This window comes from Ambystoma mexicanum, chromosome 5q (genome assembly GCF_040938575.1).
Source record: "Ambystoma mexicanum isolate Mex_15411 chromosome 5q, UKY_AmexF1_1, whole genome shotgun sequence".
NCBI lineage: Eukaryota > Metazoa > Chordata > Amphibia > Caudata > Ambystomatidae > Ambystoma > Ambystoma mexicanum.
Window position 1 is genome coordinate 1,275,227,065 of NC_090933.1, and position 14,332 is coordinate 1,275,241,396.

Genomic DNA, 14,332 nt, shown 5'->3' on the forward strand with positions numbered 1-14,332 from the left:
AAGATTGATTGACAAAGAAAAAAAATCAACAAGGCCCTCGGTAATGTAGTACCAGCGCCAACTCCTACTGATACAATCTCTCCTAACAAAGTGCATAGCACAATCCCTCAATTTTCTTTCACTCACTATTCTGAAAAGGAAGTCTCCAAAGTTATACAAGATCTTAAGGCCACATCTTGTCCTGACGATGACTGTCCTACAAGCATCCACAAGGAGTCCACTGACATCCTGGTCCCGTGGATTACAAGTTGATAAATCTATCCTTTGACGAAGGTCTGGTACCAGACCTGTTAAAATCTGCATGGATAACACCTTTATTAAAAAAATAAAACTTGGATCCCATCAATATTGATAACTATAGGCCCATAACAAAGACGCCTTTTATCCTCAACTTATTAGACAAACTTGCATACCTGCAATTACAGGCTCATGTCGAGGAACATAAAATTCTTGGCACCCGACAGTCTGGCTATAGAGCTCGTCATGGGACCGAGACGGCCATGCTCTATCTTAAATCCACCTTGGCTGGCATAGCAGACAAAAACCAAGGTGCTCTGCTTATGCTACTCGACCCCTCCGCAGCCTCTGACCTGGTTGATCACAGCTTACTTGTGTCAAGGCTCGGAGAGGTCGCCAATTGTTCTATGACAGCATCTAGATGGATAGCCTCCTTTCTAGGCCCTAGAACGGTAAGGGTATGTGTAGGCAACAATTAATCCTCCCCCATCTCTCAGACTTGTGGAGTTCCACAGGGCTCCTGTCTGTCGTCTCTGCTTTTTAATCTGTAAATTCGTCCCCTTCGACCTTTTGAGTAAACTTGGAGTTCAATATACAAACTACGCAGACGACACTCAGGTAGTTATACAACCGAGTGGCTCATACAAGCTGGGGAGGCACTGGAAAGACTGGGCTCCAGTCCCTCCCCAGCTTATAAGCAGTCCCCAGGGCGAGCCGGAAGCTCGTGCCCCGAGAACTGGCCCCCCCCCCTCCTGCGGGAGGGGTGGGTAGACCCTGTAGAGGGGTGGGGTGGCCAGAGGGGCGTCCCGCTATGTGGGATGTCCCTCCAGCGCCCCCTGCGGCGGCTTGGCCAACCCCTTAGCGGTGTCAGTCCCCATTGACCAACCCCCCTCTTCTTGAGAGGAAGAAACCTACCTAGGGACCTACATACTAACTACAGAAGGCAGACACTGGTTTTACATTTGGAAATAACAGGTCACAATTTATTGGAGCATACAACACGGGGGCAGTCCCAGCCCACAAACAACATGGTTCACAACCATACTTTCAAGGTGCCTCAAAAGCAGGGAAAAGTTCTACTGCTGAATGTTTTCGGTGTCCCCTTGCCGCCCCTGGCTTCCGCAAGGCACCGGACATACGCTCCAGCTTTGTACTGCACGGAGTACTTACTCCTCGGGCCACTCAATCTTGAAGGTGAGGAATCTCAAGTGTCCCTAAGGGACTCAGTGCCCTTCGTCCGATTTTGGCTCGCGTGCAGCCATCGGGAAACCTGCCCACGGTTCAAGCCGCGGCATACTCTCCTCCCTAGCTAGGACTGCCCCGAACTCCGCCACGCTTGGGGGTGGCCCCTCAGCCGCCCCCAATGCTCAAATACCCCAATACCTGGCAACTCTCGCCCACTGCATTGCCATTTTCTCCTCAAATTTCCAGTGCTACGCGGACAACACTCAACTTATTTTCAGGCTGCCCTCTGCCACCTACTCTCCCTCACTCATCTCTGATTGCCTAACTGCCATTCAAGATTGGTGTGCCGCCAATGATATTTGTCTGAATGCCAGCAAGACGGAGATCCTCCTCATCGGCACACCTTCACCATCCTTTCCCCTCACTCTCTGGCCAGCCTCCCTTGGCCCTCCTCCTACCCCCACCTGCGAGGCTAAGAACCTCGGTGTCATCTTTGACTCCACCCTTTCCTTCTCCGCCCACATCTCTGAGGTCTCTAAAAAGTCACATTTCCGACTGCACCTCCTCAGAGGTACTCTGCCTTTCCTCTCCTTCCCCCAGAAGCTCATGGTATCTCAAGCTCTGGTTCTCTCTAGCTTGGACTATTGTAACAGCCTCTTTCTAAATCTACCTGCCTCTACTCTCCGCCCTCTGCAACTAATCCAGAACAGGACTGCGAGACTTGTCTTTGGCCTCAAGCCCTGGGATCGTATCTCTCCAGCTCTGAAATCTCTTCATTGGCTCCCAGTGGATGCAAGGATTAAATTCAAAACCCTCTGCATTGTCCACAGGGCTTTCTGGGGCCTGGGTCCAAAATACCTTCAGCTATTCCTCCGCAAATACCTCCACTCTCGAGCTCTTCGCTCCTCTACCTCCAACTCACTCAGGGTCAGTCGTTTTTCTAAGAAACGAGCTGGGGATAGATCTCCGTCTTCGGCTGGGGCCTACCTCTCGAACAGCCTCCCTGCCACTCTAAAACTTGAGGAGAACCATCTCCAGTTCCGGAAGCACCTCAAGACCTTCCTCTTTTCTCCTGCCTTCGCTCCCCCTCTCCCCTGATCTGTTCTCTCTTGGCACCGTGCACCTGGCCATCCTCTGTCTTTTGGGCCCAGTTACCTGCTCATCCTGTCACCCTCTTGCACTGCCTCCGGGCCACCCCTTGCACTGGGGTCTGTATCTGTACCCAAACAGCCCCCCCTTTTTCTTCCTGCACTTATCGGACCTACCCTGTCTGCTGCCTTAAACCTAACACTTGCAAATTGCTGGCTGCATTACCACTGTTTGTTACCGTTATTATTTATTTTTTGCTATTTATCCGTTTCTCCTCTGCTTCGCACTTTCCACCTCTCCACCTTCCATGCACTTTTCCCCTACCCCCACCCCCCTCTCCCATGCACTTGAGCGTTCTCAATGTCACTGGGCCTAGTAACATCGCTGTTTTGTTCTACCCTGTTCCCCTCCCTTGTCGCGCTCTGAAACACTTGTGTACGAGCGCGATAGAAATAAAATATCAATCAATCATCAATAACATATACAAAGCCATTCAGGACTGGATGGCCTGTAATTCACTGGCTTTGAATGATAAAAAGACTGAGCTCTTAATAGTGTCCTACAAAAACACCTGGACTAAACTTGATCCTAATTATGCCAGCTTCCCTTTTGCGGATAATATCACTGTCCAAAAGAAAGTTAAGACCCTGGGAGTTGTCCTTGATGAAGAGCTATCCATGAACTCCCATGTCTCTAACATCAGGTCTAGCTGCAGACTGATTAACAAGCGAATAGGATATATTCGCCCATTTATCACTGAAAAAAAACTGCTCTCCCGTCTTCAGCACTGATAAATTCTAGATTAGACTATTGTAATAGTCTCCTATCTGGTACCACAGCTACTAAAGTTCAATCTTTGCAGATGGCCCAGAATAATCCTGTGCGCACTATTTTTAATTCTCGTCGCACCCATATCTCCACCTTTAGGAAGAAACTTCATTGGCTCCCGGTAAAACATTGTATAACACATAAGGTGCTACGACGCATAAATGTCTGAGCTTTAGCAACCCCACATATCTGTCTGCACGCATTAGCATTAATTCTAACTTCGCACATCCACAGCGGTCGTCCTCAAACACCCCAGATTTAGGACAGCTAGATTTGGGGGTACCACCGTTGATGTACAGGGTCCCCGTCTTTGGAATGCACTACCAGCTCAGATACGGCAGATCCAAAGCTACACTGTGTTTAAACGGGCCATAAAAACTAATTTCTTTAACTTGGAATAACTTGCTCATGGTTCCTCGTTTTTTTCCTCTGCCTTGTCCGTCTGTTTCTGTTTTTTGTTTGTGTGTGCCCTGAGGCCCACAGGCATGTGGCGCGTTACAAAAATTAAAATAAATAAAAAAATTAAAAGAAAATAACCAAGAGATCTGGCCTTTCAAGTGCATCATCGTAGAAAGGCCGAATCAGTCCAACTCTTTGTTGAGCCCTATAGGACACTCCAGAGATCAGATCCAACTCACCCAGACCCGCTCATCAGAGCGTGGGACTGCAGGAAGAGATGAAGATTGACCGGGCAATCTACATCCTTTGTTGGTGCTGTAGAAAAGGCGCCGAAACCCCAGTGTCAACCAAGGAGTTATTGAACTTCGGTTCCTACAACAGCAATGGAAGTACAGTAAGCAACGAGAGGATTTCAAGATGAGTTCATCTTGGGGTCGATTGGTCCCTCCAACCGAAGGGGAGACGTCGTCCTTTGCAGGGCTTCTCTAGTCAAGTCAAATTCGGAGCTTCAGCACTGCACTAGGGCTTCACCGGGCAAACCAACGGTCCAGGAGTTGCAGCAAGCTTCTCTTCCAAGTTCTTCTTCGAATTCCTTCGTTCAGTGGTCGACTCTGCCTTCCAAGTCAAAAGCCTCGTCTTTTATGCAGGTTTCTCCCATTCATTCCAGCATAGCTGTCAATCACACAGCAAGGTGGCTGTCCTGCAAGGACAGCCAGCCGACCAATCACCTTTGGGTACATCACTGTAACCAAGGGGATTAAGCACAGGTAGTTTCAGGCATCTCCCTCACTTCCTGCCCCTGCCAGACATACTGGAGCCAGAGGCGGGCTTCACGTGTGAATCCCGCCAAAGGCAAAATTAACAAAGGGACCAAACCTGGTTCGGCGCGCAGAGTAAATCTCAAGGACCTTTCTGACAAGAAATGGCAAAAAAGTAAGACCAGGGTCATTTTGACAAAATGGGCACACATGGGTGCCTTACTGCAGCTGCGAACGCAGCCCCCAGTAAAAACACACAATGGTAGTAAAAAGCAAACCACTGCCACCAGCCATTAATTTTAGAAATGGTAACATAAAAATGTAACTTAAGAAACTTGACAAAAGGGGATACTAGGTAACCCCTCCAGCACCCTTTGATAAGATAGTGTGTACCAGGTCGAGAAATGTACAAATTGGAAATAAAGTCAATTTCATTTCACTGCTCTTGCAAACAGTAGTTTCACCAAGAGAAGGTATTTAAACCTTTAGGAAAATCTAAGACTTCCGTGTGCCACTGCACGGAAGGTGCTGTGTGTGTCACAATGCAAAGATGATGCCTATGGAGTTTGTCAGACTCCAAAGTCAAAAGAAACAGAGCATATATCACAAAAGAACACACAAGCGATTTCCAGCAAAAAGATATGGGGGTCTCTAAGGTAGAGAGGAATTAGCACATTTCTGAGAACTCTCCCAAATGTCATCCTTGTGGAGATTTAAAGCTGCAGCATTGTCGGACAGTGTTTAAAAGCGAAGTGCATGACTTGATCAAGTCATACTTCCGTAAGAATTTGGGTTCAGTATCTGAGAAGAGCTCTATATGGGAGACGTTTAAGGTAGTGCTTCGGGCGGTTGCCTCACCCTGGAACTGGGTGTGTTAAAACTGATCCGTAGACAGCTAAATGAAACAGAACTGGTAAACAAGATACAAGAAGGGGAGGGAGGCGGGATTGGTTCCATAGCTAAATTGAGGGAAGCAGTGGACCGCTTTAATGACCTGGCTGAGCTCTAGGTTAAATACTTGGCGTGCTCGGTACTGGCGCGCAGGTATGGCGAGGAGGGTAGGCTGGGAAAACTGCTGGCAGAGATGGTCAGGCATGAAAGGGGGAGTATAGATATAGCAGTAGTGAGGATGCCGGAGGGGGGGTGGTCATGAGAACCGCGGCTATAGCGGACGCCTTTCGCCAATATTATAGGAACCTGTATACATCGAGGGGGACGATGCCTATGGTAGAGCTAGAGGGATATATAAGGGAGGCAACCCTTCTCGTGATGAGTGAAGAGGCGGTCTAAGGCGACAGGCAATGACGGAATTACGGCCGATTTCTACAAGGAATGGGGCCCTGAGGTAGCTCAGCATATGTTAGCGGTGTGGGAGGAGGGCATGAGGGTGGGACCGCTCCCAACGATGCGTGAAGCTGTAATTACGCTGATCCTGAAACCAGACAAGGACCCCTTGGAATGCTCCTCGTACCGCCCAATATCTTTGTTGAACCTTAACACAACAATGTTGCTACGTTGTTGGCAGACGGCCTGCTCCGCATATCTCAGATTATATACGTAGACCAGTCGAGTTTTATACCGAGGGGGTCGACTTTGTTAAATCTGCGTATATTGTTGGCGATCCTAGCCCAGATCGACCCCAAAGTGCAGGCTGCGGCAGCTCTGCTCAACATGGAGAAGGCATTTGACTCCGTTGAGTGGAGTTACCTATTCGAGGTGTTGCGTTAGTTGGGAGCCCCGGAGTACTGTCGGCGGTGCGGTTGCTGTACGCCGGGTAGAGTGCCCTTATTGGGATTGGTGGCACAAGGTCTCGGGGCTTTGATCTGGGACGGGGGACCAGGCAGGACTGCCCGCTCTAACCCTTGCTTTTTACTGCAGTGCTCGAAGTAATGCGGTTTGGTAGCTTAATTTCCATGGGGCTAGGAGCACAGCACTGGGTGGTACTAGGGGATTGGTGTCGCTGTATGCAGACGATGCAATTCTATACTTTAAAGATCGTGTGACAAATCTGGGACCGCTGTCGCAGGAGGTTGCACAGTTCGGAGAGGACTCGGATCTTAGGATAAACAGGGCTAAATTAATTTTATTTCCATTGATTGAGGCTACGGTTAGACCTCCGAACACTGAAGGATACAGATGGGAGAAAACGGCTGTCACATATCGGTGGGTGCAGGTTATTAGAGATGCTCAAACGCTATTAGCAGACAACCATGTAAAATATTTGCATACTCTGAAGGCGAGGGCGTAGAGGTGGTGCAGGCTCCCTCTTTCACTGCTGGGCAGGATTGTGGTAGCCAAGTTGGTTGTTATCCCAAAACTATTATACATCTTTGAAAACCTCACGACAGGCGGGGGTTGGCTACTTTGTGGAAGTAAAGGCCCAACTAGTTAAGCTAGCTAGGTATCCGTGAAACCTACGAATTAGCTGGGTCACACTGACTCTCCCCTGAGATAGAGGGGGTGTCGGCGCACCAGATGAGGAGTTATATTCCTAGCATCTCAGTTATATGTTGTGTCCCTGTGGATGCCGGGTCCCCGCCGGGTCCCCACCTTCTCCCCATGTGCACATAGAAAAACGCTCAGTGCGCCCGTTCTCTCTGCAGGGGGTCTTCATCTCCAGAAGGGTGTCAGACAAATGTAAATTCGATCCCGTGGCGTGCACGTTACACAAATGGAAAATAGTGATGTAGAGGCTGAGAGTAGATGTCCCCTTTCACCCATACTATTGTGGAATATAGATCGTCTGGCACCAACATGTGACAAAGCCATCATCAGGAATGGCAGGCGGAGGGATTAACCGCATGGAGGACCTGTACCCAAACAGATCATTCAATACCCAAGAGTTATTTGCTAAAAAGGCAGGAGAGGGTCTTCAACGCAGGTTGCAGTATTTCAGAATGAGAGCTGCTTTCAGAGAACGATGACCCTCGTTCCAAGAGATGCCGCCAGCTATTCCGCTGATTAAATTTATTGTGCGTTTGCCTAGCAGTAGCGGGGTGGTCTCAGAACTGTATAAGTTAGTTCAGCAAGACTCCCCTCAGGAAGTCCTAAAGTGTAAACAGAAATGGGAAGACGACGCCAGGACTCCCTTTACGGATAAACAGTGGGCAATTTGTTGCGAAAGCACACATAGTGAGGCATTCAGTACGCGGTTCCAGTTGATTCAGCTAAAGACACTGCATAGAGCATATCTGTCCCCAGTCCGTATGCACCAGTTTGATAGCACTAGGGCAGCTAGCTACCCGAGATGTAATTCTGGCTCGGCAGACTTTCTTCACCTGATGTGGGCCTGAATTAGATTGAGAAACCTTTGGGAGAGGGTGGTGGAAGGTATCAGATGTTGGGGCAGACGTTCCCTTGAGAATGGCTGTGTTGCATGTTTAGCTGGCTTCCGGGGTTGCCAAAACAGTATTGGAAACTGCTAACGACATGGATGATTGTTGCTAGGCGATTCATATTGATGAAATCGACTAGTTTGTCTCCCCCAGGGATAAATGTGTGGTTTAAAGACCTGATTTGACTTAGTGATACCGACAAAGAATACGGTAGTCTATGCAGGCTTCAGAACAGGCCCAAGAATATTTGTAGTCTCTTCATCGCACATTTGCTATCTCGGAGCTCTGAACCGGTCAAGTAGGAAGCGAGTGTTAAGAGGTGGATAACAGCTTGGCGGCAAATCCAGTGTGTAGTAGGACCTGTTCTTTCAAAATGTGTTTTGAGGTTTCTGGTGCCACTGCTTCTTCTTTACTGTTATGAGTGCTCCAAAATAATCAGCCGGCTGCTTTGACTAAATATTGTTCCGCTTGAATTTGCATAAATCTTAGGCTTGATGTTGTAGCTCAACTTTGTAATGTATGGTCAAATGTTTTCAGACGTGAATCAACCAATAAAGAAAGTCTAAAAAATATATATACTGTTACAATACTGTATGCCAAGTATCTGACCATTCGGTGACAGTTACCAGGTTCACTGCTTGGGAAGTACCCTGGGGATGGTTTTACCAATCATACCACAAAAGTCCAGTGTTGTGTACGGGCACCAGTTCTTAAGACTACCACATGTATGCCTTAGTGAGAAAATAGTTAACGGAGGTGCTCTCCTCTCTGGGCTCCCTGTTTATTGACAGGAATCCACAGAGGCTAGGCTGCTTGCATGAAATGGTAAACATGAATGTGAGCTTTGACGCTTATTTGGTAGTTTCCTGCTTGTGCAGAACAGTGCTATATTGGACTATAGAAGACTGGAATGTGTGGATGTTTAGGGCTCAGGCTAGTATATACATCCCATCTCTAAGCATAGAAACAGAAACACCTGGTGTGAAAGTGGCAGCTCCCAAGACTAGATGGAAGCCTGAGTGGAGTCTGGCATTCCCTCTCTGCTCCAATTCATTATACATATAGCCCAGAAAAACAGTAAAAACGACCCCCACAAACTTGGGACTACTCAGTTACACGTCACTTACTGTAGTCAGCAGATAATAAAATTTACTTTTGAACTATATATGTGTGGACAACCCTTCATTTTTAGCAATACATAGTCAACTCTGCATTTCTGTCATCCCACCTCCCCATCCTCAGAGGTGCACCTTGGCTGCTCGGACTGCCTTACTATAGGTGAGCTGCAGGACATTTGAAGGAATACAAAGTTTAGATCAGCATAAAGAGTTTAGGGCATGAACAGATGCCACAGGACACACCCCCTGCCCCACACAACACACATAACACACATAACAAATGAAGGAACACACATGTCGACGGCAAAGCATTTTCTTCAGACTAGTCAATACTCCATAGGAGATCCATTTTTAGTGACAGCATAATGTTAAGAAACACTTAAAAAACTGCTCTTTTTCGACAACACTAAACCAGAGTGGCACTAAATCTATTGCAAAGGTAGAATGATTTTAAGGTAGAGGATTACCTCTTCATTGGGCGACTCAATCTCAGAGTCAGGCTTGGCGATGTAAGGTTCATTCCGTCGTACCTCAATTACTTTCTTCATCACTTTTAACTCGCTCGGATGTGGAGTGGCTCGCCGTTGCAGGCCCTGGAAGGAACAGGAGAGAAAAAGGAGTAATCTGAAGTCTCCAGCAGCCTAAAAGAAAGCCTTAAATCTTGAGTAAGATGCGAGCAGTGGATGCACAGTGGGAGCAGTATTGCGCACGCTTACAAATGATCCTTGGACGAGGAATGAAAGCTTGAGCGCAGGCACTGCCCCTTCACTAAACAAACATTGCAGTGAATTATTTTTGTCCTTTCCAATGGCCATCAACCTCTCTCCCCCCAACAAAATAGATTTTCTAACTTGAAAATAAAGCCTGCTTCCCAAAAAGCAAAGTTGCATGCCTATGCATACCGTCTTCAGGAGATGTATAGAGGCCAGGCTCCGTCTGGTAAGTGAATAAAGGGCTGCTAGCATCATCCCATGTTAAGACGGATTTCTGAACTCTGTCCTGGTGGCGCAGAAGTTCAGAAGGCCAACCTAATTACTTGGAACAGGGTAACCTCTGGACGAGCCAGACCAATCAAGGTAGCGATCGCGGCGGTCAAGACTAGGTCTCAAGAGGGGCGAGGGTGACTGAAAGCCCGCAATGAGCACACAAAGCAAGAGCGCTTACAAACTACTCCAAACAGTTGTTATATCAAAAATAGATACACATTTATTTTAAGGCCTTTAAAATAATGACCGTAGCGAGAAAATCACAATATCACAATACTAAGCCAACACATACCATATCAACACAATATATATACAAATACGACAGTCTCAAGCATTAGAGGCACAAAATGTATAGTCCACCTGCAAGGGAAGGAAAACAGGCAGTGCGATAATGCTTTAGACTCAGTTTGCCTTCAGAGGCACCTAACTAGATGGAAGTCCGAGCCCTGCGAAGAGTGGAGCCTTGTGCTCAAAGTACCTGCACACGCTGGTGCCAACGGGCAAAAGGAGAAGCTCTTTGGAGGAAGTCAGGCAGTTCGGGTTAGTGCACAACAGAAGAACAGGTTCCGCGACTCAAGCGCAGCCTCCACAGCGAGCAGAAGCAGAGCGCGAGTACGGACAAAAGGGTGCTGTTTTTACACAGCGGGGAAAAGCAATGGGCTACTGCAGGAGGGCGACCAGATCCTAGCTATACTACTCACCGGTCCCCGATGCAAGCAGACCCAGGCTTCTCCACGTTAGTTTCAGCAGCTGGCAGGTTCAGAAGAGCAGGGAAATGCCTCAAGACGTCCCAATCGAAGAAACCTGCACAGTTCTGTCACCACAGCAGGGCAACGGAGCGGCCGTGTGTATCCGAGCCAAATGTACACTCCTCCCTTCAGACTTGGGAACGCCAAGTGTACGAAGCGTGGGAGAGTGACAAGGACTCGGGATACAACACAACCTGGCGGCGGTTACAGAGCAGGACTCCCTTGTAAGCTGGTCAGTCAACTGGATGGCCCAGAGACGCTTCCGAAGGCTTAAGGCAGGAGATGATGAAGTCGCAGAGAATAGCTGTTCCTGCTATTCCAAAGGTCGAAGCACCAGTACAGGCCTTCTGGTTCGATCAAAGGAGGAAAGGGTTTCACAGGACGACAGCAGTGCAAAGGAGGAGTCCTTCAGCCGGTCACCAGCGATTCCTCGGTCCAGCCTCTTGGTTGCAGGATACTTGGCTCCTGTATTCCTTCGTTCGTGAGAACTCAGGAGATCGACATGGTAGTGGTGTTTCCAGCCCCCTCTTATCCACGGTTCCCTTCGCGCCAAAACGGAGGGGAGCCAATGGGAGATCCGCTCATCAACACACATACCATACGTGGACCAATCACAGACCACGGTGGTCCCAGGCATTCACACCACCCTAGACTCTCTGGCACCCAGGATGTGTATTGGGACCAGACATCCCAGCCCACACCCTGGAGGCACACAAAAGACATGTAGAAGCCCGCGAAAGCAACCACGTTTCGCGGGAAAGTACATGCCCAAATAAGGAAGGCCCCGGGTCGCTCGACCTGGGGAAGGTGAAGGGAGAAAGACGGTCAGTGGACAAGACAAAGGAGCCTCGTGGTCTGGCCATTTTGGGAGCCAGGCCACCATTTTGGGTTCAGCGCGAAAAACGTGCTCAGAACGCCAAAAGGAGCTCAAAATAAACAAAACGATCGCTGCCACCATTCCAGTCCCTGAATGACTTGCACCGATCAAATACCATCCTAAAAAGAGTATCTAGGGCCCGTAGAAGGCTAGAGACCCAAGAGAGCTGTAACTTAGCTTACAGTGCCCTCTTGTGTCATGTTGCACTAAAGCCGCAACATGATAAAAGAAACTACGGGAAACAGCGTTCCCCGGTACTGACTGTCTTAAGGGCATGTCAGTTTCCCCGTAAGAAAGGAGCGAAAGCCCAGAGGAGTGCGGCAGAAGGCTGCACTTCTCTGGCAAAGTCAAGAACAAGGTAAAAAACAACAGCAAAAAGTTTAGGGGTTGCCACATGAAAGGAAAATTCCCTACAATTATGAAATCTTTCCTAACATCCCACCATTTTGTATTTTAGGGCTTCCTTTGTTCAAGACCACCACGTGGTAGGTCTGAAATGTTTCTGATCACATGGGCTTATTTTGAGCCCACACGCCAGCCTCCGTTAGGAAAGATTACCTTTCTCCTGCTTTCCACCCACGGGCTTTGAGACACTTTCTTTTTGCTTTGTTTTGACATCTGACCTGACCTTTTGGAGGTAAGCAAAGCCTTACTGTTTACTTTCCTTACCCTTTTGCTCGTTCTTGTGGGGAAACTGTTGGTTAGATTTTTCATTTCTATGCAAAATTTCCTTCACCTGTGAGAACCCCAGCACTTCTTACTGAACTCATGGATTTCTTTTGTCTCCTCAGTGAGTGGGAGCCTTTTTCCCACACTTGTTTTACTCAGTCTATGGGAACCCTTGTTCATTACTTTTGTACCTTATTTTATGGAGTCATGCTCTCCTCCATATTTTCAAAGGCATCCGTAATTTACTTTTGGAGCACACTGCACCTTTTTTGGCAGCGCTACTGGGAGCCCCTTGGGCTTCCATTTGTATTTGCTTTTCTTTTCCTTGTGTGACCACATGTTCCCCTGGGTAGAGGGATACTTTTGACCTTTTCTGCAATTCCCATTGTGAGATCAGCACACCCGGCTGTTAGGGAGATTTATTTATTATTTTTATTTTATTTTTTACATTTGTAAAGCTCACTGCAGCCCGGAGGCATAGAGACGCTGAAAGCGGTGCGTAGGAAGGCTTGATTAAGGGTTACAAAAAAGCCACCCCAGAAGAGTTCTTAGAATATACATACAGTGTTACAGATACATAGGTCCTAGGAAGCGGACTTAAAACAGGCACATAATTTGAAGAGGCTATTTATCATGTTTATACTTCATTCGCTCTCCTAGTGAGACCCGAGCACTTTTTGCTTGACTCCTGGACCTTTTTCTTCCAATCCTGAATGAGTGGAGCCTTTTTCCACCCATTCGTTCTTGAGGTATAATCTTCTTTCTTCAACGGGTGCAAGTACATTTTACCAAAAAAACAAAATATATAAGGGGAGGTTGGAAAAAATATATATAAGGTGTAGTGGGTGGTCTGGAATAGGTAAAAAAACAATAGGGGATGGGTGCTGGGGGGCTGCCCCACAAAAAGAAATCCGTTTTTTTTTGTAAATCATGCTCGTAAAATAAAAAATTAAAGAAAAAAAAACATTGAAATTGCACCAGTCAATGAAATGACAAAGAACCGTTCTTGCGGGCTCTGTCTTTTGGAACTCTATCTGCCTGCTCCATATCTCAAAGTCATCTGTTTTCCTACTGCAGCACACAGCTCCTTAAGGTCAGTGTTGCTGGGCCCTCCTTAAAATGATTTTTACTATCCCCAACTAACTACAGGGATAGAGAGATACTTAGTATCTCCACCAAAACCTTATAGACAGAGATTGGCACACACCACATTCAGTGGAGTGCCTTAGGGATACCTAGTATCCCCCCCTTGTCTCTGCTTCTGTGACTTTTTAGTCACAATCACCTAGTTATGGCTGGTGGCAGTGTAAGTGTTCTACCAACTACTGTGTATTTTCTGGTACCGCAGACTAGTTCCATAGCCTCGGTAGTGTACAACAAGGGCCCCAAGTAACAACTTGGGGCACTCCTTTTTTCGCCATTACTAGCGTGTTTGTTCTTGGTCAGCCCTTCTACCATTCTGGGAGGCGGAGGCCTGTGTGTGTTTTGCCTTTAGTGGGAACCCTTGGGTATCCCCACCTAAGCTCCAGAGTGTCAGGCAGTAAGTGGGGGAGGAGTTTTCCAACCCCCTGTCCTTTGTTTACCAGAGTGCCTGAAAAGTTACAGCTCCCACAGGGAGTCTGCCTGATTGGACAGCCAAAAGCCACTTTCTGTAAAATGCTGAGAAGGAAGGAATGCAGAGGATTGTGTGCTGGAACTACATAAAAGGTGAGGCTTCTGGAGTGAAAAGCAAGTCGGCCACTGGAAGCTGAAGTAAACGAAGAAGATGACCAGAGACGCCTGCAGAACCTTTTCAACACTGAAGAGACCATTGCTGTCCTGACCCCATTTTCGGTGCTCTGAGGAGCCCCGAAGAAAACTCCCCCTTCCGTTTTTTTTGTTTGCAACAACCAGTCCCAAGCCAAACTTTGAAACAAGCCATCTCCCGAGGTCCTAGGAGTTTCCAGAGCTGCGGAAACCTAATATCTGGAGACCTTCTGCACATTGAGTGCATCGTCGAGGAAAGTCCTAATCCGTCCAAATCTTTGGTGAAACTGTAAGGACACTCCAGAGATCTGATACAACTCGCCCAGACCCCCTCATCACAGCATGGGGCTACAGGT

The 14,332-nt window shown here is 47.7% G+C and overlaps 1 protein-coding gene across 27 annotated transcripts in view; it reads right to left on the bottom strand.

Moving 5' to 3' along the window:
* The window catches only part of SCRIB (scribble planar cell polarity protein), a 1,329,907-nt gene that overhangs the window by 735,096 nt on the left and 580,479 nt on the right, over positions 1–14,332 (bottom strand). For all 27 annotated transcript variants that reach the window (XR_011278687.1, XM_069621824.1, XM_069621823.1 and 24 more), the window contains exon 13: positions 9,417–9,542. Coding sequence is in view for 26 of the 27 variants with exons in the window: in XM_069621824.1 (XP_069477925.1) it covers positions 9,417–9,542 (126 nt within the window). In the remaining variant the exon portion in view is untranslated. The remainder of the gene's footprint in view (positions 1–9,416; positions 9,543–14,332) is intronic.